The sequence below is a fragment of the Syngnathus acus genome, chromosome 1 (genome assembly GCF_901709675.1).
Source record: "Syngnathus acus chromosome 1, fSynAcu1.2, whole genome shotgun sequence".
Taxonomy (NCBI): Eukaryota; Metazoa; Chordata; class Actinopteri; order Syngnathiformes; family Syngnathidae; genus Syngnathus; species Syngnathus acus.
This window is the reverse complement of record NC_051087.1, coordinates 9,985,388-10,010,056: the sequence shown is the minus strand read 5'-3', so window position 1 is coordinate 10,010,056 and position 24,669 is coordinate 9,985,388. Positions and strand designations below refer to the sequence as shown.

Genomic DNA, 24,669 nt, shown 5'->3' with positions numbered 1-24,669 from the left:
TAACGCTAAAACGTGATAACATACAGAGAAGGCAATACATAAGAGAAAAAATAGAAAAGTGCACGTTTATGTCAAACGTCACATACTGATACACGACTACGCCGCTGCCATGTTTAGGAATCCTCAGCAAGAAGGTCTCGCGTGGTTTTGTAATACCGCGCGATTAGCTTTTTTTTCTCTGTAGCGCCCCCGGTGGGGTGCAGTGCTGAATCAAACACACTCCACAGTGACATTGTGGAGGTTAGATGATTGTCAACGCCTCACTCCAAGAAAGCGAGGATGAGTTGGCATCGGTCACAAGCTTCTGCGATTGACGGTGGAGAGTTTTAACAACGTTTCGTGGCAATAACAATGGATCTTTCTTTTCACGCACCGCGATAACCGCCACTGCGGGATACAGTGGGGAAAAGAAAAAGGAAGAAAAAGAGCGTGTTGCGGTCACACCTCAGTGCGAGGAGGAAACTGTTACCTCTGCTTGGTTTGGAACGGAATTATCATTCTCCAGTCTTGCAGCAAAATCGTGATTTAAAAAAACAGTATACTTACTGTCTGTGACGCTGCTAGCTTGCTAGCAAAGTTGACTGCTCTAAGAACTTTGCTGCTGGTAAGCTCGGAGCAAGCAACTTGTAATATATCAGCTGTGTTCTTCCATCTGCTTGACCTCAGAGGTCAGATACTTTGGGGATTACAATGCAACTTTTGGTCACAAAAAGTTGGCTAATATTTGGCTCGTTCACGCAGCATCTCATTAGTGTTTAAAAGGGAAGTATCGCCGCTTCCGTCGCCCCGCGGCGAATCTCCTGGGACACTTCGGCACGATGATGGGATCTCTGAAGGCTCTTCAAGAGTGGTGTCGGATACAGTGTGAAAACTATCACAATGTGGAAATCAAAGACATGTCGACGTCCTTTCGGGACGGCCTGGCGTTTTGTGCCATCATCCATCGCTTCAGGCCAGAGTTGATGTAAGTACATGTTTCAGTGGTTGTGGAAATTCAATACAATGAAATGATACCATTAAGAATTCCCTTGAGTCAGAAGTCTGATTACATGCTGGGACTGATGTAAAAACATGGAAAATATTCATACAATTTAGTTCTGTGAAACCTGATCAAAGCAAAAATGTATAGACATCTTAAAAATGTAAATAGAAAAAAGTCTGCAATTAAAGAACTTTTTTTAAACGATGGACAAAAAGATCTTTTTTTTTTAATTCATTGATGAGCAGGTCACAGAAATTTGTGATATAATCCCAGTTGATGTCTTGATTTAAAATAAGATTTTCAATTCATTCATTCATTTTCCTAACCGCCGATCCTCAGAGAGTTGTGGGCATGCTGGGGTCCTTCTCAGCAGTCTTTGGGTACACCCCAAAACTGGGCACCACCCAATCGCAGGGCACGCTTCAGACTAACAACTATCCACACACACAATCACACATCAATCGGCCAACCGTGCATGGTTTAGGAATGTGGGAGGAAACCCATGCATGTATGGGGAGAACATGCAAAGTCCACACAGGAAGGCCGGAGCCGAATCAAAGCTTGCACCTCTGAACTTTGATTTGATTTTGATTTGTTTATTTCGACAAGTACGTAAACAACACACTTATTACAGATTAATTCCGCATTTGTTTGACATGACTTGTCGAAAAGGGTAGCGGGAGGAAGCAATTCTGTTTATCTAATCCCGTCTCGATTACAGCCAAGGTTTCACTGCCAGACACACAATCTAAATGACTTACCATGACGAAAAAAGTGAGAAACAAAAGAAAACATAGATTTGACCAATATAACATGATTTGAATACGGCAGTAACAAATAGTTTGAATAAAATTTGAAAACAAAGGAAAACAGAAATTTGACCAGTATACCATATGATTTGTATACTGGAAGTATAACTGGAAGTTTGAATCACAATTTGTATGAATTATTTTGAATACAGCAATGACAGTTGATTTATTTTAACATGTTTTAACAGTTGATTGGATAAAACAGTAACAGTTTAGTTTGCTTGCTAGTATGAATACAGTATAAAACTGGAAGTTTGCATAACAATTGATATCAATTTGTTTTGAAGATAGCAGTGCCAAGTTGATTTAGTTATAGATTTGAGGCGGACGTGCTAAGCAATATTTTCTGTTATGAGCTGAATACACCTTGAACACCTATAAACAACTGATGTTTTCTGACAGCGCTTCAAGGCGGCTTGTGTTTTTTGCCATTATACACTACAGGTCATTGTAAATTACAGTGCACATTCCTGTGGTTGTAAAAATAAGAGGATATTGTGTGTATTCTGTTTAACCATACATTTAGAGAAGTTTCAAATTGGTGTTTACGGATGTTCAATATGATTTTTTTTAAACTAATAATCAGTATTGATAATCAGTACATGTGCCTAATAAATATGTTGAAACTAGATGGAACTAAAAGTGAAATGAAAACAACACTTTACTTGATCGATTGTTGTTTCTTTGATGACTCGTATAACTAGCCCACAGAATTGTATCACTGCTGAGAAATGTGAGCGTAACATCCATCACCTTTTACACTAACATAAACTGTTAATGCACATTGGCTGGGGAACTGGCAAGCCTTGTACTGGCTGTGCTGGAACAACACACAACCTGGTTTAATAAACACATACACACGTTAGATAAAACAAAAACGTGGTTAGTGTTCTGTTTGTGACAGACGTTTTTTTTCCCCGTCAAACGTGTTTGATTTGTTGGAACAAGAAACGCTAAATTGTGTGTCATAGCGTTGAAGACGACTCTGTTCCATTTATAATCCCAGTCGGTCTAGTCAGCGATCATGTGCTGTGAGCTGTCTCATCTAAATGGAACATAACCACCCATTAATCACTTATCTTAGTCACACATTCAATTATTCGATTGTAAGTCCATCTGTTGTTTTGTCATCATGACAGGGTATTTATTATTCAACTGCAGTGATAATCGGGTAAAATCCTTATGGCAGGCCGTGAGGTGTAAAAATGCATTGCTATAATGATATTAGATAATGACAGTATTTTTCTTCTTCAAATTAATGATCACATTTGCAATTATGCATCACTGTATGTTATAGATAATTTGGTGGTTTTTTTTTTTTAGGGGGGGCAGCTTTTACTCCAGAAATCTTTAGTACACACTGGAACACTTAAAGCATCACCATATATTTCAGCGTTACAGATGCCTTGTGTGCTGTGCAAATTGTGTGTGTATGAATCAAATTATCGATATAAATGATAAGAGTTTGTCGCCTGTCTGTCGCCGAGCCATGTCATCGGAGTTATCAGGTGCCGCTTGATGAGAATGCTTGATAACGCATGGCCGCATTTAATATAGCTCCTATTTCCATTTGTCAATCAACTCCGTCCCGGTATTGCAAGTTAACACGCAGGCTACTTTTTTTGGTCATGTATAAACAAATAGGTGCTGTACAGATGGTCTTAAGAAGTTAAATCTTTGTAGAATCTAATTCCTAGCACCAGTGTGGGCACATTTTCTGCCTTTCGTTTTCTTTTCCGACAACACCACATTGTCACATTGTTTCGTATAAAACTGAGTTGTTGCTGTTTGATTTGGCAATATTTTTGTACCACAAGATTATTTTTGGGCTTTATAACCTTTAAAAATTGTGTGTGTGGGGGGGGGTTGAATGTTTTTCACCCTATTAGAATTATCTGAATTACCTGATTGGCCCCGATTTCTGATCACATGATCAGATCAGGACAGCGCTAATCCACATGGCAGCATAGAGTAGGTGACGTGTAAGGTGAAAGATGTGGTGCAATGCAGCCCATTTACCAGTTGTTGTTGGGGTAATATGTGAAAGGAGTCCACAGTAGTTCCTCGCCTATCTTCTAAGGGGAAATGTGATTCGAAGGAAGTTTCTTCCTTCTGTGGTCCACAAAATGAGAAAACCATGCAAACATCCCCTGGATGACTAAATTAATGAAGCGTAAAATCTCTGAACTCTGCACAGTAGTAACTGTGCAACTCGTGCAGTTTATAAGCCCTCAATAGTCAGCTTTTCAGTTCTGTCTCTTCTTCCATTTGTGTCCCAGCATGGCTCCCTGTTCAGCCCCCAGTGTGTACAGTAGCCGCAGTCGCAGAGACCGGCTCGCTCTGATCCAGACAGACAGCCTGTCAGGGTAATCTGCAGCCAAGGCCTCTGCCTGTCAAACTGGATTTACTTCTCTAATATGCGTGGTATCCATTGTAGTGAGTCTCCGCTGCCGCTGTGTTCTCACAGAGGTAGGCAGTTGTGTTTAGAAGTTTATATTCATCATGGACGCAAGTAGTTTGGGGGCTCTGAGGATGGGCGAAATCGGGATAAAATAGGTTATATAATAGATATTATATAATCTGTGTATATCAATTCATAAAGTAAGAATTGGGTGCACAAGTTTGAATTCATTTTGGGTATTATGTAGTCCACACTTAGTCTAAATTGTAAATATGTGCTTATGCATATGTACATTGCTTTGTACAAACATGGCCATTAATGGGTGAATAAATGTCAATGTAAGTTTGACAGGAACAGCTTGACGACTATAGTATACAATTCTTTTAGGGATGGAAGTTTGCAACTAATCATCATTTTAATAATCGATTGAGCTGTCGATTTATTGTGTGGAGAAAAGGTGTAAAAAAAATACATTCATTTCATTTGAGTTTTTAACATTATCACAAGTGCAGTGTCAATTTTATTTCAAACTGGCCATACAGAAATCCCGCCAACATATATTATGATTCATTTACTTTGGGCCATAACATGCCAGATAATAGGCAGCTATGTTGAGCCTTGTTTTCCAAAGTAAAAGCAGATGTTTGCAAATCAACTTGCTTTCATAGAGGATTACAGAAATTGGCGAATATTTACTGTATGGACGTTGAAATTCCAAATTTTTTAAAAATTGAACAAGGTCTCTATACTATGAATAGAATATAAAGATTTTGTCCATTATTGGATAATTAATTAGTTTTCGATTAATCGTTCCACGGCTAATTTCTTCCTATTTAATTTTCAGTTTCGACTGTCATCAAGACTATGTAGGAAAAAAATATGTCATTAAGATCTGTAGCAAGCTTGGGATGGACCCCAAAGAAGTATCCAGACAGTTCATTTTCATACGGATCCAGATAGTGGATTGCACGCACGCACAAACACTCTCATCCACAGTTGTCCATTTGCCAAAAATAAACTCCGGAAAGAAGCACTGTCATGGTGGACTAGGTTCACAATTCGTCATCTGTGTGAGGGCGCGTCAGTTTAAAGACACTCCAAAATTATCCCCAACAGATTTAGCACAGCAACAATGTGTGCTTGAAAAAGACTCATCAAGACTAGCCTTTAAATTGAAGCTGCTGCTCAGTGTGTTTATGCGCTTGGAGAGCAGTTTCAAGCGAACACATGTCACTTATGTGTGCTATTTCCTGAGGTTTGGCCTTCCTGGGATTTCCACCTCCACAGTCTCTGCAAGCCCCCCTTTCTTTGTTTTTCCCACTTGAGTGTTATTTAAACTTGTACGCTCTTTCCAACATGCCTTTGCAGACAAGCGGACAAGCACACTTTCATCCAGGAACACTTGAAATATTTTCCACTTTAGTAAAGCAGGATGTTTACTGATGAGACTTCCTAGCTTCTGGACCTTTGTAATCATCATAGCACCATCACTGCCTCTTTTTCCCCTTTGTGGTTTTTTTTTTTTCATGCTGGATCATCGTTGGATTTTGTAGTAGCAAACTTTAATAGTTAAAAAGCTTAACTACTTAGCAGGCCTCAGACAACCTTTTTGGGAGGTTCTTAACAAAAGTAGGCCAACAACTACTGTACACTCTACACCATAGCTGAGTGCTGAAGACATTTTTCTTGTGGTAAATTGGCCCAGTTCTACATGTTCTTACAAACTGATGTTTTTTATGTATCTGGTTGCAGAGACTTTGGCTCGCTGTCCAAAGATGACGTCTATGAGAACAACCGACTGGTAAGTCTATTCCTTCTGTGAGCACGCAAGTTATCTGTCACTTCTGATAAGTATTTTGATAACTAAAGGTGGAGATAATAAATGCAAATTCCTAGCTTAATACTATGAAGCGGAAATACCTGTTTGGACATTGCCGCTAACGATGAAACCAGCACAAACCTTCAACGTCTTTCTCTTGTTTAGAGTTTTCACTCTTGTCAGTAAACCAAAAGTATGGTTGGGAGTATCCTCACTGTGTGAGCTCAACTTTGGCAGGACTTTGTTGCCGCCAGGCGCCTTTTTTTTTTGCCCTCAGAAAGTGAAGACGTTTGCCAAAGAACCAGAAGCAAAATCTGCTGAATAATAAGTGAAAGCACGTCGTTCATTACTATATCCCTGAGGCTAAAGCATGAGTAAGTCATTTAAGACTGCAAACAAGGAGCCCACTATTTAAGTTTTCATGAACTCCTGCCTGGTTATTTTCCCCAATGAATGTTGTCAGCAAATAGTTAGTCTATCGTCAACCTTTTCAGAAAACTGTAGTCACAGCATATAAGTATTTTTGCTCTTACGTACAATTTGGTTGGTTAGAGGGTTACTTTCTTGAAATATATATATTTTTTTTTAATCGTTGTACGCTTCCTTATATGTAGTTTGTGTATGTACTGTAGGGCGCACGCTTACCCACAATAATGTCTGTAATGTTACGTAACAGGAGCTAGCCTGTAATTTCTACGGTAGGACAGCTTGCAGCCAAGGAACAAAACACTCTTTTATGACCTGCTGATGGTGGCGTAACACACCAATGCTTTGTGAAGTAGGTTTTAAGTCCAAAGTATTTACTGCTTGCGTGATTGTTTCCATGACCCGTTTGAAGCCCCACTGGCAGGATGATTACAAATCTTTGCTCAAGACAAATGAGAGACTTCTTGTTCTTGTTTTGGCTTTAACATAGGCCTTTGAGGTGGCCGAGGCACAGCTCGGGATACCTGCGTTGTTGGACCCAGAAGACATGGTATCCATGAAAGTTCCGGACAGGCTCAGTGTCATAACCTATGTTTCTCAGTACTACAACTTCTTCAATAACAAATCTCAAGGTTAGTCCACAGAACACCCTAAAAGAAAATAATTCTTGTAGTTCTGTGTGTGACAGAGCAGTAAAGCATTAAATGACGGTATATGTATAATGAGCGGATTATCGACTCCCTACAGCAAACCCTCCTTGCATGAAGAGGCTGGGTTCTGTTAATCAAAATGAGCCAGTCACCAAAAGGCCTCCAACTCTACTCGAGGGCAAAGAGGTTGAATCTGAGGTAAGAACAACATGTGCAAACATGTTCAGACGTACAAATGGGAGTTCTCCCCATGCATGTGATGATTGGGATTTCAGAGGCTAATTAATATTTCCTCTAAAACTGCATGCTTTTCAGATCATCGGTCTATTAGTAGATGAATGAGCTTTGAAATATTGTTTTGGGTAATAACTCTGTAAAATGAAAACAATTCAATCCTTTCATGGTATTTAATATTTTCCTCTTCTCCATGAGAACAACAACAGTAGTAGTCTATAAAGATAGTCTCTGTATCCTGTCTTTCTTCTTTGTGGCATGCCGTTTCTCCATCCCACACTCCCATGTGCTGGCGTGATCATTTCTTCAGGTGGAAATCCATTCCACTCCCTCTTCCTGTACGTCCCCCTCCCCAAATTTGAACCCCCCTCCATTCTCTGTTCCTGAGCCTAGGCAATAAGATGAGTGGTGGGGGGCTAAGAGATGAAAGTAAAACAGATAGGTCAGTCTTTTTAACCCGCTCTTGTTCATAGTAGTAGTCTTGTGCTCCCCTAACACAGTGTGCCACGCTCCTAACCACTAATCTCCTCGACCCCGATCTAAAAACCTTCAAATAATACTGTAAATCTGACCTCCATAATGTAAATTTATCGTGCTAACCCATGCTGTGTGATTTTGTTTTTAACTGATTTTCAACTTACACTCAGTGTCGTTCCTCACGATGAAGGGATGCTTGAAAATTCACCAAGTCTTGTGGGCTTTTTATTTTTTGACATTCAAAACGAAAATGCTCTTGGATGAAGCAGTAGATGTTGCAGGGAGTAGTTGTAATGAAGTAAACGAAAAGGAGAATCCACATCCTCAAATCCTGACTTCATGTTTGATCTTCCCCTCCATTACTCTGCATCCCCCTCTTCCCCTGACATCTCCCCCCTGTCCTCTGCCTGCGCAATACATTCCGGTTGCTTGCTTTAGCCGGGCCAGACGAAGGTAACGGGTCTAGAAGTGGCGAAGCGCACCACACTCAGCAGCACCTGCACTGCCTGTCAGCAGCACGTCCATTTGGTGCAACGTTTTTTGGTGGACGGCAAGCTGTACCATCGAAACTGCTTCAGGTGAGCACTAAGATGCTTTGAGTGAAATTAATTCAGGTGACATATAACCAAACTATGAATGTATGTTACTGAACTAATGGGCTTCTGATTATTTGTCTTTTTTTTGTTTTGGGCGTTTTGGAGTCAGATTAGCCTAGGGCGGGGCATTAACCAAAAAAACTGAAAATATAAACTTGTGTTCTTCTGAATTACTTTTAATTCTTCCAGCTAAACTAAAAATTACACCTCATAAGTGAAAATAGAAATACATATGGAGCCACCGTCCAGTCTTCTGGATTTTTAGTGTTTGTCGGAAATTGGGAGGCTAGGTGCCACTGATATTTGAACAAGAGGACTGTCTCACAATCTCTAGTCAATATAATACCAAAAGTATGATGCAATTGCGATTAGGACTCTTCCACACGGAACTCGTCCAAACATGTCCTGCTTTTCTGGTGTGGTGTGAAAATGTCTGGTTGATGTCCTGAATGGCAACAATAATATTTGAACAAAACGGTCACATGCGTGCTGATAAATCAATTGGACACGAGACAAGTCTCATGCCTCGGCTGTTTACATTTGACAGCTACAGGATGATAGTTATGTTGCCTTTTTCTCTGCCTGTCTTTCCAGATGCACTGAGTGTCGTAGCACTTTGCTACCTGGATCTTATAAAGTGGGAAGTGATTGTGGGGCTTTGGTTTGCACACACCACCTTTCAAGGCAAGCTTCAGCAAACCAGAATGGCCGGCCGGATCTTAGCAAGAACCCCATTGCAGTCCAGTCGATGAGGATGGGTCGCAGCAAGACTCCCCACACCGCAGCCTCTGAGATGAACCAGCGAAAGACTCCATCCCCTGTGAGGAAAGCGAATGACACTGACATACCAGCGAAAGTGACTGTCACAGTCACCCCTGCACCAACAAACAATGAGGCCCCCTTGGAAGACACAGATTTGCTCAATCATAGCGGACAAGCAGAACAGAAACACCGCCCCCCTTCTCCTCCTAACCCTTTTGACGAGAGTGATGACGAAGATCATGAGCAAGCCGTGGTAGAAGATACGCTAACTGGCAATGAGGCGAATGGGGACCTCCCCTCTCAACCTGTCAATCAAAGCGAAGCTGTTGCCAGACCAGTGCCAGCACCTCGTCGGGTTGCGGATCCCAGCCCTCCACCCCGCCCATCCCCACGGATGAAGCTACCCCGGACAGCAGACAGCCAAGCAGCTGGTGCGTGACCAACATTGCAATCAAAATGATCGAGCGGTGACAATGAGTGATTCGTTAATCATTTCTTCTGCAATTGCAGGTGAACAGCAGAAGCCACCCACCCCTCCGAAACCGAGAGAAAGATCCCAGTCTCCAAGAAGGTATGTGAACGCGCTTCCTTTTCTCAGTTTCTGTGACCACATCCTCACTTGTTTTTCCTGTTTGAGCGACATCATATTCAATGTTGAGCACTTCGTCCCATTGTTGTGTGGTCTTCCCCTCTGTGATGCCTCCATGTGTCTGTCTCACTGTCCAGCTTGTCCAGTGTCCATAAACCCAAAGATCCACCCTGGCTTGCCTTGGTCCAATCAGAAACCAAGAAGAAGAAACCCCCTCCCCCACCCCCCACGGGACTGGCGACACCCCCCAACACAGGCTCTGTGTCTTCTCTTAAAGAGGACAGCAGCAGGTCCAGTTCGCCCACTTTACCCCCCAACCCCTTTGAGGAGGATGAGGATGAAAAGAACGAGGCCAAGGACGAAGAGGAAGGCAGCGCGATTCCAACAGCGCTGGTGGGGAGTCATCCGTGGTACAGCATCACACAGGCGGCTGACGGTGCCAGTGCGGAAACACCCCCGAGCACAGGAAACTCCTCCCGCTCGACGAGCCCGGCAAGTGCCAAAAGCAAGAAACGGCCGGCGCCTCGTGCACCGCAGCCACCTACTGCTCATCAAGGTTGGAATTTGATTATGCAACATGAGATGATGATTTCGCTCACTGCCATTACCTCATCGGTGAAGCTTGGTGATCTTTGCATACTTTTTCTGATTATTCTGGCTAGATGATGTTTTGGCAACTGTCATGGGACATTGACTGTCAAATTCCCTCAAAAGACGAGTGAAATCACTTGACAGACGTTTTGTGTTTTTGCCCCCCCATAATCTTTTCCATTCCATCTATATTCAAACCTGTTTTACTTCTGCTTCCATGGTTTCTTCTTCTTTCTTGTAACCTCTCAGTTCATCCACATTCTCAGCAATCTTCTTGCTCTCCAGCTCTCAGTGTGGAGAGTCTGTCTTCTGGCTCCGACCACAGCTCGTCCCAACCTTGTTCGGCCCCCGGTGGAGGCAGTGACCAGGAGCTTAGTTTCACCAAAAGCATCTCAGAGCCTTCCATCTGTTCGCCATCTACCGCCTCGCCTTCGTCCTCCTCTTCTACCGAGCGTCTGCCTCATTCTAGCCCAAGCCCCTTCGGGTCCCCCGCGCAGTCAAATGCGAGCTCGGCGCCTGCCACCCCGCAGGTCAGTCGCAGCAACGAGACCAAAGAGGCAGGACCCCCTCCACCACGACCCACAACCACTCCCAGCCCATTAGCCTCAGGGGCTACACCTTCGCACAAGGTAACAAAATCATTTACAAATACAGAACATTCATCAAGACTAACGATCTTTTTTTTTTAAGCGCATTTGTAAGGAAAATCCGTTCAACAAGAAAGTTTCTCCCTCCCATGGAAAATCCAAAAGCAAGCCCCCAAAAGGTCCTCGTCCTTCCAGACCCCCAGCCCCAGGTCATGGCTTCCCACTTATCAAACGCAAGGTACAACAATATATATATTTTTTTAAGAATATTTCAAAACTGGCACTCACAGTCAGTGGTTTTCCCCATGCAAATACTGATCAGGTGCAGTCAGATCAGTACATCCCAGTAGAAGACATCCACGGGGAGATGAGTCAACTGGAAATACGCCTCGATGAGCTGGAGCTAAGAGGCGTGGAGCTGGAGAAGAAGCTTCGAGACAACCCCAATGGTATGAAACCAGACTGCCTCTTGCCTCTTTGTTTCATCTGAAACAATTTGTTCTGAGACTGTGCAAAGGAACGTGCCACATAGGTTCCGTTTGTCACAAAAACAGGCAATATATTTGCTCTTCGTCATGCTATTCTCATTCTAAGATCATGAGACCAAGACGAAGCCTAACAATTGGTCAACATTGCAAGAGTTGAGACCTAAACAGGATGTTCTCAGAGGGAAGTGGCCACTGAGCTTAGAGTGTCATCAATAGGTTGCAACAGAGATGCAAAGAGACTGGAAGAGTCAAAAAAAAAAACTGAAAAATAAAAGAGGAATAAATAAATAATATTTATAAATAAAATATAAAAAGGAGATGTCTTGGGAAAAATAAAACACCCCTTGTGAATTTTGTCACCCATCTCCTCACGCAAAAAATACTGAAACGTTGAAGAGTTGAAAACATGAATTCAAAAGTTCACAGATCAACTTAAATTCACTTGTTTTTATAACTTTGTCTACAATTCCATAGACGTGTATAGGTGACTATCTGTGCTTTCAGATGAAGATGAGGAGCACCTCTTGGTTGACTGGTTCACACTCATTCATGAGAAACATCAGTTAGTCCGGCGTGAAGCCGAGCTGGTCTACACGTAAGTAACAGAATGCAGCAAGATGCAAGTGTTACAATTTTGTAACCTCAAAAAGTCCCAAAAATCTTTGCTGCTTCAGACAGAGCTGTGTAATCAGTGCAATGTTTTTTTTCCCATTCATACAATGAAAACTAAATTCAGTTGAAATGTTATTCAAAGCCCATAGGTCACCGACCTCCTTAATATTGACTTACTAAGTGTGACCCTCTACGTTTAATTCTCGTCACAGGGCGAAACAGCAGAACCTGGAGGAGAGACAGGCCGACGTGGAGTATGAGCTGAGGTGTCTTCTCAACAAACCAGGTTAGTTCGGGGGCTCAAGGAAGCACTACTTCCTTTGATCGCCAGCTGTTTGTGTTTCAAAGCTGTGCAAAGCTCATCTGCTCCATCTGAGCATGATTGCAGCCTTCCTCTGTGGACGCACAGGAAGTGCCTATTGTGTGTATTAATATCATAGCCATGAGGTGAATATGAGTACCATGCCCAACATTCTCATGGTGATTAAAAAAGGCCTCTGTTGTGGAGAGAAATAAATTGCTCATTCAATCACTACTTTTTGCAGGAACAGACTTGCCTTTTTTTAAAATGTCTTTTACAAGTTATCAATACTGTACGTTTACAAGCATAAAAAATAAGCTAAATGCATCCTGCACCTCCCCTCAGAGAAAGAGTGGACTGAGGAGGACAAGAGCCGTGAGCAACAACTGATGGCGGAGCTGGTTACCATCATTGAACAACGCAACCAAATAGTCAACAGTATGGATCAGGACAGGCAAAGGTAATCATGTTGTTTATGACAGAAGTGTGTTGCAAAATTCTTTGACACTTCTTTACCTTAGACATTTTCCCCTGTTCGGGAGCCGCCAGTTTATGACATGCCGCCACTGTCACCTCTAATAACACATTTCTCACAGGGAGGAAGAGGAGGATAAGTTTATGGAAGCCGTGCTGAAGAAAAAAGGTACTGACTGGAATTTTTGTTTTATGCTTCAAACATACCGCTACACTTTTTACAGTCACTTTCAGTCCTATATTATTTGTCACTAATTGTGTCAATCCCCCCCCCCCCCTTCATCAGACTTCCACAAGGAGTCGGATGGAGATCAGCAGAAGAAAAAAGGGGCAAAGTTTAAACCTATAAAGGTCCTGAAGAGGCTGAGTCTGAAAGGAGAATCTGGAAAAAGTCCTCAAAAAGACAACAGTTGATCCACACGAACAGGTTTGAAGTGTTTTCAGGCTCTGGTGAAGTGCCACACTGACTGCCACTGCGGCGCTCCTCCACCAAGAGTCAAAATGATAACCATCTCAAGTGCTTAAGAGCGCTCCCAATTGTTGAGTGGCTCTCTGCGGTACTGCACTGACTTGTGAGGTGTTACTTGGCAGTCACTGATCAAAGCTCAAGTGACCTGTAATCAGTTTCCAAGGCCGATAGCTTTTGAGTTCAAGGCGTCTCACTTTATCAGATAATGTCATAAAGGCTGTTTTTGTTCTCTACATTTGGCAAAGACTAACAAAAAGTGTCCAAAAGATGACTTTATGTACGATGCAAGCTGCTTTTAAAGAAGACATTGAGGTCTTTTTTTTTTTTTTGGGGCTTCACTATTATTACGCATGTCGAAGATATGGTGCAGCAGAGTGACAATATTTATTGACTTTATTTGGAGGCAAACCAAATTTATTTCAAACACGGTGAATCATGACAACTACCAATGTCTACGTGAGCATATTATTCATGATAAATGTCACATATGCATTTTTAAGTTTTAGAAATGGCAAAACAACAGTTTTCATCTCTTTTAAACTTGGAAAGTCTTGTGTTAATTTATATTTTAATGTGCGTGCGTTGTGTGTTTCGTCTTAAGGTGGGGAAGATAATCTGATGCATAACTGCCATTTATTTTATTGTATATAAACATCGTCTTCCTCAGTGAACCGAGGCGCTTCTGCCATGTCACATCTGTCACTTTTTTTTCATGGCAATCACAGCAGCAAGGTTATTGAATAAATGGTGAGACTGGAAGGCAGACAAATAAAGAAAACTGATACAAGTGAATTATCGTAATTTATTTCTTGTGAATGTAATGTGAAACTTTCAACTAATCCACACTCAGCTCAGACACGGCTTCCCGAGAAAGTTTGCCATTCAGCGCCTCTAATTCCCTGATTTTCTACAATACAGTTCAGAAATTCATGAAAATCACAAATTGATCTGAAAGTTTACAATTCATCAATCAATAACGTTGTTTAAATTGAAGCAAAACCGTTTACCTGTGATATTTCTGTGTTAATGATGTGGCTGTACTGCTTGTCCTGTCCAAGCGAGGACATGTCAGCCAGGAATTGTCGTCGTTCCTGAATCTCATCCAGAACTACAACAGAATACATTTTTTTGGCTGTCACCCACGTCTTCCTACTGAAGCTGAACTCTGATGATACAGTCGGACAGAATGCAACAGCGTGCGTCATATTCTAAGCTCTCCGTGACTTGCCACCATCTCATATTTCTCCGCTCATGACACAAGTACCAGAATTGTGCAGATCTTGCGATTACAGTCCAAGTTTAACTTAAGAGTGCTTTGAAGGCTACCAGACATGTTCTACCTTATGAATCAATGAGTGTGCATACATGCTGACCTTCCTGATAGCGGTCTTTCTCCTCGACCACTTCCGGCTTCCGATTCGCAGCAACATTATGGGAGGCTGTCTCTTCTTGTTCTTGTCCTGTTGCCAGGATGTTTTGAAGCCTCCTCTTCTCCTTTTCTAAGTCTACTAGATCAAGTCAGAGAAGTTGCAGAAAATGAACGTGTGCAAAGTAATCAGTACCCTCGCTTTAATCTTTTCACGGTTAAAAATTCAGAAACTTTTTTTCCCTCAAAATCTTCACACAGTATCAGTGAGTCTGCATATGCTGTTCAAATGCTGGATTTTTAAGATAGATAATTTCAGAACATTTCCCATGATTGATGTAACATACCACACATACAGCTATATTGAAATTTGTTGTTGTTTTTCATTATAGCTTACTGTGTAGATTCTGTTGTTGGCTAGTAACATACTTGTGGGAGCAGGACAGAACTTTTCTCGGACATAGTTGTTTCCCGAGCGACAAGAAACGGCACTCCTTCTCAGAGGCCGAACCGGGAGACGTTTCGGGTAGCATTGACTGGCTTTCGGCTGAAGACAGGAAGCTGATGATGAAGGCTCAGTGGTCAGTGGCAAGGCTGAGCCATCTGTGGGTGGAATATTGGGCTTTTAGTCAAGCACTATTACCGTGTTCCTCAATGCAGCCACTAATGTAAGAAGAGAGTGCTGTAACTTTGTCAATGTAATCTACCAATAGGAAAAATCATAATCTTTACTGGGGTTTTTTTACTGGAAAAAACAAATACCCACATATTTTGTTCTCATTTAAAACAGCGTTTTTGTCATCTGGTTAGGAAACTTGGCTCAGTTTCAGAAAACTGATTGGTTGAGAACTGACAACTGTGATGTCATTTTCAGTTGACAGCAAGGGGGAAAATGGCTGCCCCCTGATAAACATTTATTTCCCGTTTAATTCATATTCCACAAATGAAACATTACTCAGAACACTGTGACTGGTTGGGCTGCACAGAACATATGACAAAGAAAATTTGGGGGTTGACTTCCCTATTAAGACTAATGAAAAATGAAAGGCCCCTCCACCGTTTAAGTTGCCCACCCCTGAAGACTTACCCTTGAGACAGTCAATGATCTTTTTTCTTTGGCGGTTGCTGAGAGTGAACTCTTGCATCATTGCTGTGCACAGAATGGGATAAATACATACATAGAGCGCATGCAGTGATGCCACAAATAAAATCACTTAAATACTGTTTGTATTGATTTCTATACATCTGGTGCATCTTACATGTCAGCAGGTCCTGGGTCTGCTTGCTGTACTTGCTGTCTCTTGTGGGCTTCCATTGCCCTCCTCTGACTTTGGTCTGAGATGACGTCTCCATCTGTGTATCCCGCTTCTTGACTTTTTTTCTTTTCCCCATCCAATCAGTAACTTTATAATTATAGAAATAATAGATTAGATCACAGGTGTCAAACTCAAGGCCCGGGGAACAAAAACGGCCCGCCACATCATTTTATGTGGCCCGCGAAGACAAATTGTGCATCAAATTGGTGTGTCATTACTAGAATGGCAAATTGTCTTCACTTTTAATAAGATATATTTTTTAAATATTTTCCCAGTTTTTACTTGTCTGATTTGAAAACGAGTTATTTGTCAGTTTGTTTTGTTGCTTATACTGCATATAATATGAGGTGCTCATACATTTATTTGGGTTGACAGTCATAATGCCCCTCCGAAAGAAGCTATGACTACAATGCGGTCCGTGAAAAAAAAACGAGTTTGACACCAATGGTGTATCAGAAAAACACGCACGCACACGTAAACTTAATAAAAATCTAGTCATAGTAATTTACCCATTTCAGCCGTCCATGGCGTGGATGAGCTGGCGTTCGGTATCCATAGCAACCAAGAAACAACACGCAGCAACTATTATTTGGACTAGACTAGAGTATTTTTTTTAAGACAGTTTCGCCTCAAACATGCACTTTTATGGATGAATCTATGCACCAAACAACAACACATCATTAACTAAAAAGAAAAAAAAAAAAAAAAAAAAAAATCAGACTGGCAAGCATTAACAGAAACTGCCGCTAGCGAGCGGAAATTTTCCACTTGTCCAAAAAGGATTGCATTCTTTGAATTTCTTTTTTTTATTGCCCGGAAGAGGCTGTTTATACATACACACACATTATTTTTTATTTTTTTTTTAAATTGCCCGTAAGAGGCTGTTTATACACACAGAGAGAGAGAGAGAGAGAGAGAGAGAGAGAGAGAGAGAGAGAGAGAGAGAGAGAGAGAGAGAGAGAGAGAGAGAGAGAGAGAGAGAGAGAGAGAGAGAGAGAGAGAGAGAGAGAGAGAGAGAGAGAGAGAGAGAGAGAGAGAGAGAGAGAGAGAATATGTTGCATACTTTGGATAATTTATAGATCCTGAAAAAAGGCCCATTAGAAGGCCCGTTAGGCTTTATGAATGCATGAAGGTTACCACATTTCTCTGTATTATCCCATGCTTGGTGTTATTCCTTCCTTGAAAGGTCATTGGTTGGGATATATGAACACAAAGCACAATTGATCTCAGACTTATTTGAAAAAACTCTTTGTATGGCCCTTATGAATATTCTCCTCTTTTTGGCTCAAAGAATATATGTTAAGTGAGCCGACCAACCGCAATTTTTGGATATTGAAGATGATGTCTGTGCAGTCGTCACCGGGGGGGGGGGAAGAGAGGGAGTCTTTATCGTTGATGGGATGGTCATGCATTATCTGTGCAGAGGCAGCTGCCAGCTAGAAGATAGATACTAGCGAGAATATAATCACCTTTCATACACACGTCTTCTCAGAAGTCAAAGCTACGTGACATTCACGTGTGTGTCTTCAAAGTTATCATAAGCATCACTGTTTGTCATTACTTTTATTATTATTATTATCAATATTATTATTGTTGTTGTTGTTATTGTTGTTGTTGGGGCCAATTAAATATTGATTCATTTATAGTGTGTGTTATTTTTTGTAATTTCTTAAAAAATACGGTGGGATAATGTGCAAAAAGATTTCTTTACTGGAACAATTTACATGATCAGCAATAGTGTACGGTGGATTGAGATAAAACTAGACATTGTCCAGATGAATCGTGATATAAGCAACATAGCTTTTTGACCAAATGAACATAGAACTTTTTTTTTTGCACAAGTTTTTGTTGTATGAAATTGTAAACACTGATTTGTGATCGTGTCATTTGGGTCATCTCGCTCATCTGGCCTTAAAGGTGTTTCATTTTGTGGAATAACACCTGTTGGTGCTGCTTTTTGTACTTTGTACATGCAGATTTAACGTTAAATTAGAATTTAAGATGAAGAAGAGACTAAGTGTGTGTTACATGTGCACAAGCTTCACAGTGCACTTGCATGTCGAATCATTCATTGGCTGTCATTTTATACTTGCTGATGTTTGCATGAATGAGAAACAACATAATCTTCACTCAATAGCAACGATACTACTTGACCTTTTCAGCCACTTACTATTTATGTGGGCGCAACGAGATCATTCAAAAAGACCAGTTGTACATATATTTATAGTTTCTGTGGTTACTTTGACATGACATGCCAAGTGTCATGACATGACAAGTATTAAGACGCCAATGGTACAAAGTAAAAATAAAAAATATGGATCTGAGAGGAAATGTAATCTTTTACATCATTCAATGGAATGCTGGATTAGAATAATCTAGATAGAGCATTCGAGTTGTAAAAATTTATTTACTAACATCTTGGAAGATAAAGAAGTGTTTTTATTTTTCATTAACAGTTAGTTATGCAATCAAACTCACTCAAAACTTGAATGATTTGTGTTGACTGGAATTGCTTTTCATTTCTGATTAGGTCGCATTCAATCATCTTGGACGCACAGAACAGGTAGATGCAAAATTATATTTTTTTTGGCGGGGGGTGGGCAATTGAAAACCTAACGGTCCAAAGTGACATGAAAAAGAGAGATTTGAAGTGTGAGTCCCAGCTGACAGAGATAGACAAGAGCGAGGAGAGAGAGATAGCAGAGAGGAATGGTGCTAAGGGGGCAACTTTGTCAAACTGCTTCTCAGGTCACTGCATGAACTGTAACTGCCATGAGCAGCTTGGGGAACTTGTGAGTGACTGTCTTTTAACAGAGAGGATCTTGAGCATAAAAAAACGAAAAGACAAGAAAACAAAAGCTGTCTACTGCTGACTACTACCCAAGTGCTTGATGGCTGCCACCCAGGCTGTGCTCCCTTCCTTCAGCTCCTTCTCAAATGTCTCTGACATGAACGTAAGTATTTTTTGGACTACACTTGTTATATGTACTTAATGCCAGGAAAAAATACATCTCGTGGAGAGAAAAGTATTTTTGTAATGTGGAACGTGTGATTGCACTGGAAATAATAGTCAACTGACCAAGCAGATAAAAAGGCCATTAAAAGAGGACTTCTCAGGAGTTCAAATGTGAACCAACTAGCTCATTAACCTCACCCACTTTGTCTTTCAGCTGAAGTGTATTGAAAATCTCCAGTGAATAACAACAAAACATAAATAATTGTTAAGCATCACATATGAATTTGCATAATTAAAAATAAATGAAACTCATGTCTTGTGGTACATATTATATGCATGGTCACTTGCAACTAAGCTGTGTTTACTATGAGTTGTGATATGATGCTCTCTAATTTGACCACATGGTGTTGGTGGCAGGAAAATTCACAATCCATCCATCTGTTTGTCCATTTTCTATATTGCTGGTGGGCTGAAGTCTATCTAGCTGACTTTGACCTCCATTCATGGTCAATTTTGAGTCTTCCATTAATGGGCTACTTTAATTATTTTACCATTTTCAGCAATAACATTTTGTGAAGATTTTGATAACCTCATTATTTTTCACGCATAATGAAGACCTTTGAAAACACATTTTGCCACGTAACTGTGGACTGAAATTGAAATCACGTGCTCGGATAACGACCAATCACGGCTGAGCTTGCGAATGTCACGTGATGATTGGATTTTTACGTGAGCGCTGATCACATGTCCACAATGAATTTGATAATTTTTCATGCACAACAACAAATTTATGAAACAAAGTTTTTTTTTTTAAAAAACAGAAACACTTCTTGTTATTTTCAATTTTACTGTCAATGCAGTATGGGGTACATTAGTAAAATAATCTGTGCAAAAATCATTGTTCTCTGGCCTTATCTAGTACCTCTAATTTTCATGCAACCACAGCGCCCGAAGAAGAGCAACTAATCAGTGACTAAAAACATGATAGATGAAATGTGAGTTATTTGCTCATCTCAGATCACCGGAAAAAAACACACCAAAAACAAAAGGGAACAAACTTATCACTCAGATGTCAGCAAATATTAAGTTCTTGCTTATTGTTCCGGTTTGTTTCTTTTTAATTTGCCAAAACATCTTAGGTGTGGACGTGTGAAGGCGGATCGCCACCTCCGGGCTTCGAGCAGCTGCATGTCTCCCAGCAGAAGAGTGAGGAGCTTCTTGACGACGACAGCCAGGCTTCCTGGGACATCGAGCTGCTGCTGTCTGAGTGGAGCGAGCCCTCACCGGACCTCAGCCCTTCCCTGGACTGCAGTGATGAGAGCTACCAACAACAACTCGACCAAGACACAGTGTACCAAGAGGCAGGCATGCTTAAGGACCAAATGGGTCATGAGCAGATGGACTGTACTCTCACTGCCGACTTTATGTCATCATTCCAGCAACAAGTGTACCATCAAGGTTACAGTAATGATCCGGCAGGTCGAACGTCAGCTGCCAATCATGTTGAATTTGGTTTCTCCCAGGAAAGACACAGAACAGGGAGCCTTAGTGAGGTGCCGTTATGGGACTTCAATACGTATTATCCCCCACAGCACCCTTCTTTGGTGGCTTTCCCTGATGGCAGATTCATCCCACTCCAGGCTGCGACCTCCGACCCTCTGCACTACAACTACCCCTCCCACTTTGCCCACAGTGCTAGCCTTTTCTGTGACTACACCCACAGCCAAGCCTCGGGTCGTCTGGCCGTACAGCAACAGATGGTAAGACCGCAGCTGCCCCCTGGTGGGACGGAGGGGAAACGCGGGCGAAAGTCGACTGGTAAAAAGAAGCCCGCCATCCACAATTGTGAATACCCAGGCTGCAGCAAGACCTACACCAAGAGCTCGCACCTCAAGGCTCACCTCCGCACACACACAGGTAAGTCCAGTGGCTCAGTTACCGAGCACCTCACTGTTACTTTCTTATTATGTCTGGTATGTTTTCAGGGGAAAAGCCGTACCAGTGTTCATGGGAAGGCTGCAGCTGGAAGTTCGCCCGCTCTGATGAGTTGACACGTCACTACCGCAAGCACACGGGCCAAAAACCCTATGAATGTGTGCTCTGTCAGAGAGCCTTCTCCCGTTCTGACCACCTGGCTCTGCATATGAAGAGACACACCTGATGCCCAGGATGACGTCCACTAGGTCGCCACTCCCATAGGTACACATCTTGAATGAAATCTAAGAGAGAGGGGTTTTATCAAAAATTTTGCCTCTGCAAAGATAATAATGCTCAATTTTATTTAACACTGCCAGAGAGGTGTTCATTTACCAAGATATAAACAGTTACTACCAACAGTTTAAACTATTAATGCAGGCAATTATAAACCATTTAAATTTTCAGGCTGCAGGGTTAGGTCAATTACTTGGTTGTACAACACAAACTAACAAACAAACAAACAAATTATATGAGTCATTCACACATCCCAAAAGATTTGACTGACGTATTAGTAGTTAATACTGTAAATATACAATAAACTTAATCGCAGTTTCATATAATTTCCAATTCCCCTTACAAGAATACCCGTCTAAAAATTGACTTAGTGATTTGATTATGAAAAAAATGCCCTCAAAGTGCCAGGGTAGCGGCAGCGCTCTCCTAACTAGTTCCACAACCCACTATAGCTCCTTCCCTCAGTTCAACATAATTCGTTAGCGCCCAAATGGTGCCAAAGCACTACTTTTTGATTTCAGTTGGCTTGGCTCTAACTTGTGGTACCTAGGGTGTTCCTGAAACAGCAGATAATCAGCGAATAGGTGAGTTTTTCAACAAACAAATAAGGTTCTCCCTTCAAAAAACTGCAAATAGGTGAAATTACATGTGAAGAATTGCTTTATTACTGTTGATGTAGTTTCCAGAGGTGTATGAATTTATTGCATAAAATTGAGAGGCATTTCTACAACAGCAGTATTTAGTAGCATGAAAACTTCAACACCACAGTAATTTTTTTCACCCAACATTTTCTAAATGAATACTTCCTTGGCAGTGTCAATCTTAACTTGTTATTATTTAGGAAAGGACAAAATGATTGAGGTATGTACAGGTGCAGCTAATGTGCTAGCCACTTTGTGTGTGCTGTTTATTTCTTTGTTATTGAATGTTAATCATTGTCTGGTTGAGCAAACATACCAAGACAATGCAAATGTTTTGCTTTTAATTTTGTAGTTGCTCAAATACATTTTGATCATGCTATTTTCACATCTTTGTAGGCTTAGCAGAAATAATTTATTAAATAATTGTATCTTTTTTAATTCAAATATTCTTCAAGCTGATTGTAAAACTAACCACGTTTCCATCCAAATCCATAAACTGGCAAATTATTTCTATCATGTGAAAAATGAACAAAGCTCATAAATGATGGCCACTCAGTAAATGACCCAACATGAGCAAACACTGTACACATATGGTGCATGTAGACAGTAAGCTTGAACACTAACACAAGACCAACTGAGAGGTAAGTAAGTGTTAAGATTAGACACATGAAGGCCACAGTTGAGATGATATCTATGTTATATTTCTCTCAATTCCTTCCATTTCCCCTTCCACTACAGTTGTTTGGATTTTAATTATTTGATTAATTATTTAACTCAGGGATGTGTAGTATTGCACTTGAATCCTCGACTGAAGGAAAAAAAGAAATGCACACTTAATGTGTATTTTTTTGTCAAGTGACTGACATATTTATTGTATTAACAAGTTTTCCTTGCTAGATATTATGAAAGTTTTATATTGCTTTTTTACAATTGCATGTGCTAAAAAGTATTGAGTATTGCTTTCGTGGTCATATTCTAATAAAGACTTTTACCTGAAATACTACTGCTGAGTTCAGTGGAATGTTTAATGTCTAATTTATTCACTTTTTGGATTTGTGAGCTGAAGACTCAAAATGATCTGAGTGGAAATTGCTGATTGGATTACTTTTGCTACTTTATGGGAGGTTTTCCATCTTCCATCCAGGAAGTTGGGTCAAATTGACAAAACAACCCCAAAAATGGGGTTGTTTTTTTGCAAACCACCATCAGTGCAATTTCTGTCATTTCAGTCCAGAAATACTCACAAGTTTTCGCCATTATCCATCTTTTTCTTCCCGCTCTATCAACCATGTGGCAACTAAATGTTTCAATTTCTTCTTTTTTATATTTATATTCTTTGTATTTCCACTGAGAGAGTGAAAGCAGTGCACACGTGGGCAGCTTAGAGGAAATCAGGTGGCATATTTTGGCCAACATTTGTGTTTTGTCATTCTTACATTAACTCACACTTCATGTGTGGATGCCAGTACATGCACACACACACACCACCATGGTCAAAAACATTTGCCGAAGTTCATCATGTTGCTGTCATAGCATGGAAACTTTGACAGCTGGCCAAGAGACAGAGAGGTCAGTGTACAGCATGTGTATGTGGAGGAAGTTTGCCAGCAGGCTGCTTGTACTACAACAATGGAAGCTTTTGTGTCTATGCACGCGCGTGTGTGAGTGCGCAACCTGAGTTGAACCTTCAGCACTATGCTGTTACTGTCCCCACATGCTCTGTCTATATGTGAATGTGATTTAACAAATCTCACTTCAGACTATTAATTTGCTATCATCTCTGTAGTGTTTTTTCCCTTCAGTGGGGCTTATTCAATATTTTTACAATGTATGACGTAGATTATATTATTGGGTGCTGACACTGCAAATACACATTTTCATGTAGAATTTAATGTTGTGTCATTGTTAAAATGTCAATACAGTCTTTGTTGGTTTCAAATAAAAATAAACAAGATTTATGATTTTAAAAAAATATATCACCCAAGAGTTAAATATATAAGAGAAAGGGGAAGCAAAGTGAAGCAAAGAAACTAAAAGCTGGATGTAATTTTTAGGAGCAGAGCCACAGGCAGAGGACCTTCTGAGCCTCCACAAGTCTTCTCCTGCTCCACCAACAACTGATTAATTTGTGAGGAAACCCTTGTCGATGACTTTTGACACGGGAGTTTAATAGTGAGGTCTTAGATTACTTTAATTAAGTGGGGGGAAAAAACTTTCCCTCACCACGTGTTTTTGTCTTCTGCCACTAGGTGGTGCTACCGCTGCACACATAACTCTTAGCCTGCAGTCCTTATCGATTCACTTGGACTTGGGAGTGTCTGAGCATGACGGGACACTTTGCGGTCACGACTTGCGACAGGCCCCACAGCAGGCCTTTAGTGCAGTGATCACAGCGCCTCCTCCAGGCATTGTGTTCGAGACCTCCTGGTTGTCAGCTTTGCCTTTGGCGTGTCCACAATGTGCAGTTTAAATTCATGCACGCTGGGGTGTTGTCCTGGGCCATCTCCAAGGGAGCTTGTTAAGGCTAGCACTCATCCTCTGTGTGCTATGTGATGTTCCTCATGAAAATGTCCAAGCATCTGTCCACTTTCAAGAGCCTCCAACACAAGCTTGGCTTTAAAGTTCCCAGCAGTGGCAATTCTTGTGGGAAAACGTCTCCACCATCAGACAAAAGGCCCACTGATGGGTTGCAGCTACAGGCAAGCCAACCTTTTCCAGATTAGCAGTTTGGACAGTTTCCAGGAGAAGCCATCCGCATGGGTCCGGATGAGGGTCAGCTGATGTGGTCCAGTGAGGAGTATCAGAATCCCTATTCAGGGGATCCAGTTGTAAACAGTCTCAGATCATCTGCTTCGCTCAAGAAGTGGCTCAACTCAAGCAGCTCTTCTTTCAGCAGCTGTTCTCCAAGACTG

At 41.2% G+C, this 24,669-nt stretch overlaps 3 protein-coding genes across 6 annotated transcripts; 2 read left to right on the top strand and 1 right to left on the bottom strand.

Moving 5' to 3' along the window:
- The first annotated feature begins 177 nt into the window (after window positions 1-177).
- Window positions 178-14,059, top strand: micall1a (MICAL-like 1a). 3 transcript variants are annotated; one of them, XM_037247047.1, is made up of 16 exons: window positions 178-964; window positions 5,945-5,993; window positions 6,928-7,069; window positions 7,185-7,285; window positions 8,246-8,376; window positions 8,989-9,587; window positions 9,667-9,727; window positions 9,883-10,301; window positions 10,586-10,965; window positions 11,027-11,161; window positions 11,246-11,372; window positions 11,916-12,006; window positions 12,236-12,309; window positions 12,670-12,784; window positions 12,921-12,967; window positions 13,085-14,059. In XM_037247047.1, the coding sequence occupies exons 1-16, from the start codon at window positions 819-821 to the stop codon at window positions 13,210-13,212; spliced, it is 2,745 nt and encodes a 914-aa protein (XP_037102942.1). In that variant the 5' UTR covers window positions 178-818; the 3' UTR covers window positions 13,213-14,059. The 3 variants fall into 3 exon arrangements, with proteins under 3 accessions (XP_037102942.1, XP_037102950.1, XP_037102933.1); XM_037247055.1 differs by having other exon boundaries at window positions 8,237-8,376; window positions 10,622-10,965; XM_037247038.1 differs by having other exon boundaries at window positions 179-964; window positions 8,237-8,376.
- c1h22orf23 (chromosome 1 C22orf23 homolog) lies at window positions 14,052-16,568 on the bottom strand. Its single transcript, XM_037247076.1, has 7 exons — window positions 16,459-16,568; window positions 15,893-16,014; window positions 15,721-15,783; window positions 15,063-15,236; window positions 14,641-14,775; window positions 14,275-14,375; window positions 14,052-14,174 (listed from the first exon to the last, which is right to left on the bottom strand). Exons 2-7 carry the CDS (start codon window positions 15,984-15,986, stop codon window positions 14,103-14,105), a joined length of 639 nt encoding a protein of 212 aa, XP_037102971.1. The 5' UTR covers window positions 15,987-16,014; window positions 16,459-16,568; the 3' UTR covers window positions 14,052-14,102.
- A 2,002-nt stretch (window positions 16,569-18,570) lies between these two features.
- klf1 (Kruppel-like factor 1 (erythroid)) lies at window positions 18,571-22,760 on the top strand. Of its 2 annotated transcripts, XM_037258523.1 has the most exons (4): window positions 18,609-18,903; window positions 19,120-19,411; window positions 20,045-20,822; window positions 20,891-22,760. In XM_037258523.1, exons 2-4 carry the CDS (start codon window positions 19,409-19,411, stop codon window positions 21,064-21,066), a joined length of 957 nt encoding a protein of 318 aa, XP_037114418.1. In that variant the 5' UTR covers window positions 18,609-18,903; window positions 19,120-19,408; the 3' UTR covers window positions 21,067-22,760. The 2 variants fall into 2 exon arrangements, with proteins under 2 accessions (XP_037114406.1, XP_037114418.1); XM_037258511.1 differs by lacking the exon at window positions 19,120-19,411 and having other exon boundaries at window positions 18,571-18,903.
- The last annotated feature ends 1,909 nt before the right edge of the window (window positions 22,761-24,669 follow it).

What these genes read in the sequence shown, in the direction of transcription:
- micall1a (XM_037247038.1), top strand. Translation starts at nt 819, where the DNA reads ATGATGGGATCTCTGAAGGCTCTTCAAGAGTGGTGTCGGATACAGTGT. An exon ending in TCTATGAGAACAACCGACTG is followed by an intron (nt 5,994 to 6,927) that starts GTAAGTCTATTC and finishes GCTTTAACATAG; the next exon opens with GCCTTTGAGGTGGCCGAGGC. An exon ending in AGCCGTGCTGAAGAAAAAAG is followed by an intron (nt 12,968 to 13,084) that starts GTACTGACTGGA and finishes CCCCTTCATCAG; the next exon opens with ACTTCCACAAGGAGTCGGAT.
- c1h22orf23 (XM_037247076.1), bottom strand. Translation starts at nt 15,986, where the DNA reads ATGGAGACGTCATCTCAGACCAAAGTCAGAGGAGGGCAATGGAAGCCC. An exon ending in GATCATTGACTGTCTCAAGG is followed by an intron (nt 15,237 to 15,720) that starts GTAAGTCTTCAG and finishes TTCCACCCACAG; the next exon opens with ATGGCTCAGCCTTGCCACTG. An exon ending in GAAAGACCGCTATCAGGAAG is followed by an intron (nt 14,376 to 14,640) that starts GTCAGCATGTAT and finishes ATTCTGTTGTAG; the next exon opens with TTCTGGATGAGATTCAGGAA.
- klf1 (XM_037258511.1), top strand. Translation starts at nt 18,841, where the DNA reads ATGGCTGCCACCCAGGCTGTGCTCCCTTCCTTCAGCTCCTTCTCAAAT. An exon ending in CAAATGTCTCTGACATGAAC is followed by an intron (nt 18,904 to 20,044) that starts GTAAGTATTTTT and finishes AAAACATCTTAG; the next exon opens with GTGTGGACGTGTGAAGGCGG. An exon ending in TCACCTCCGCACACACACAG is followed by an intron (nt 20,823 to 20,890) that starts GTAAGTCCAGTG and finishes GTATGTTTTCAG; the next exon opens with GGGAAAAGCCGTACCAGTGT.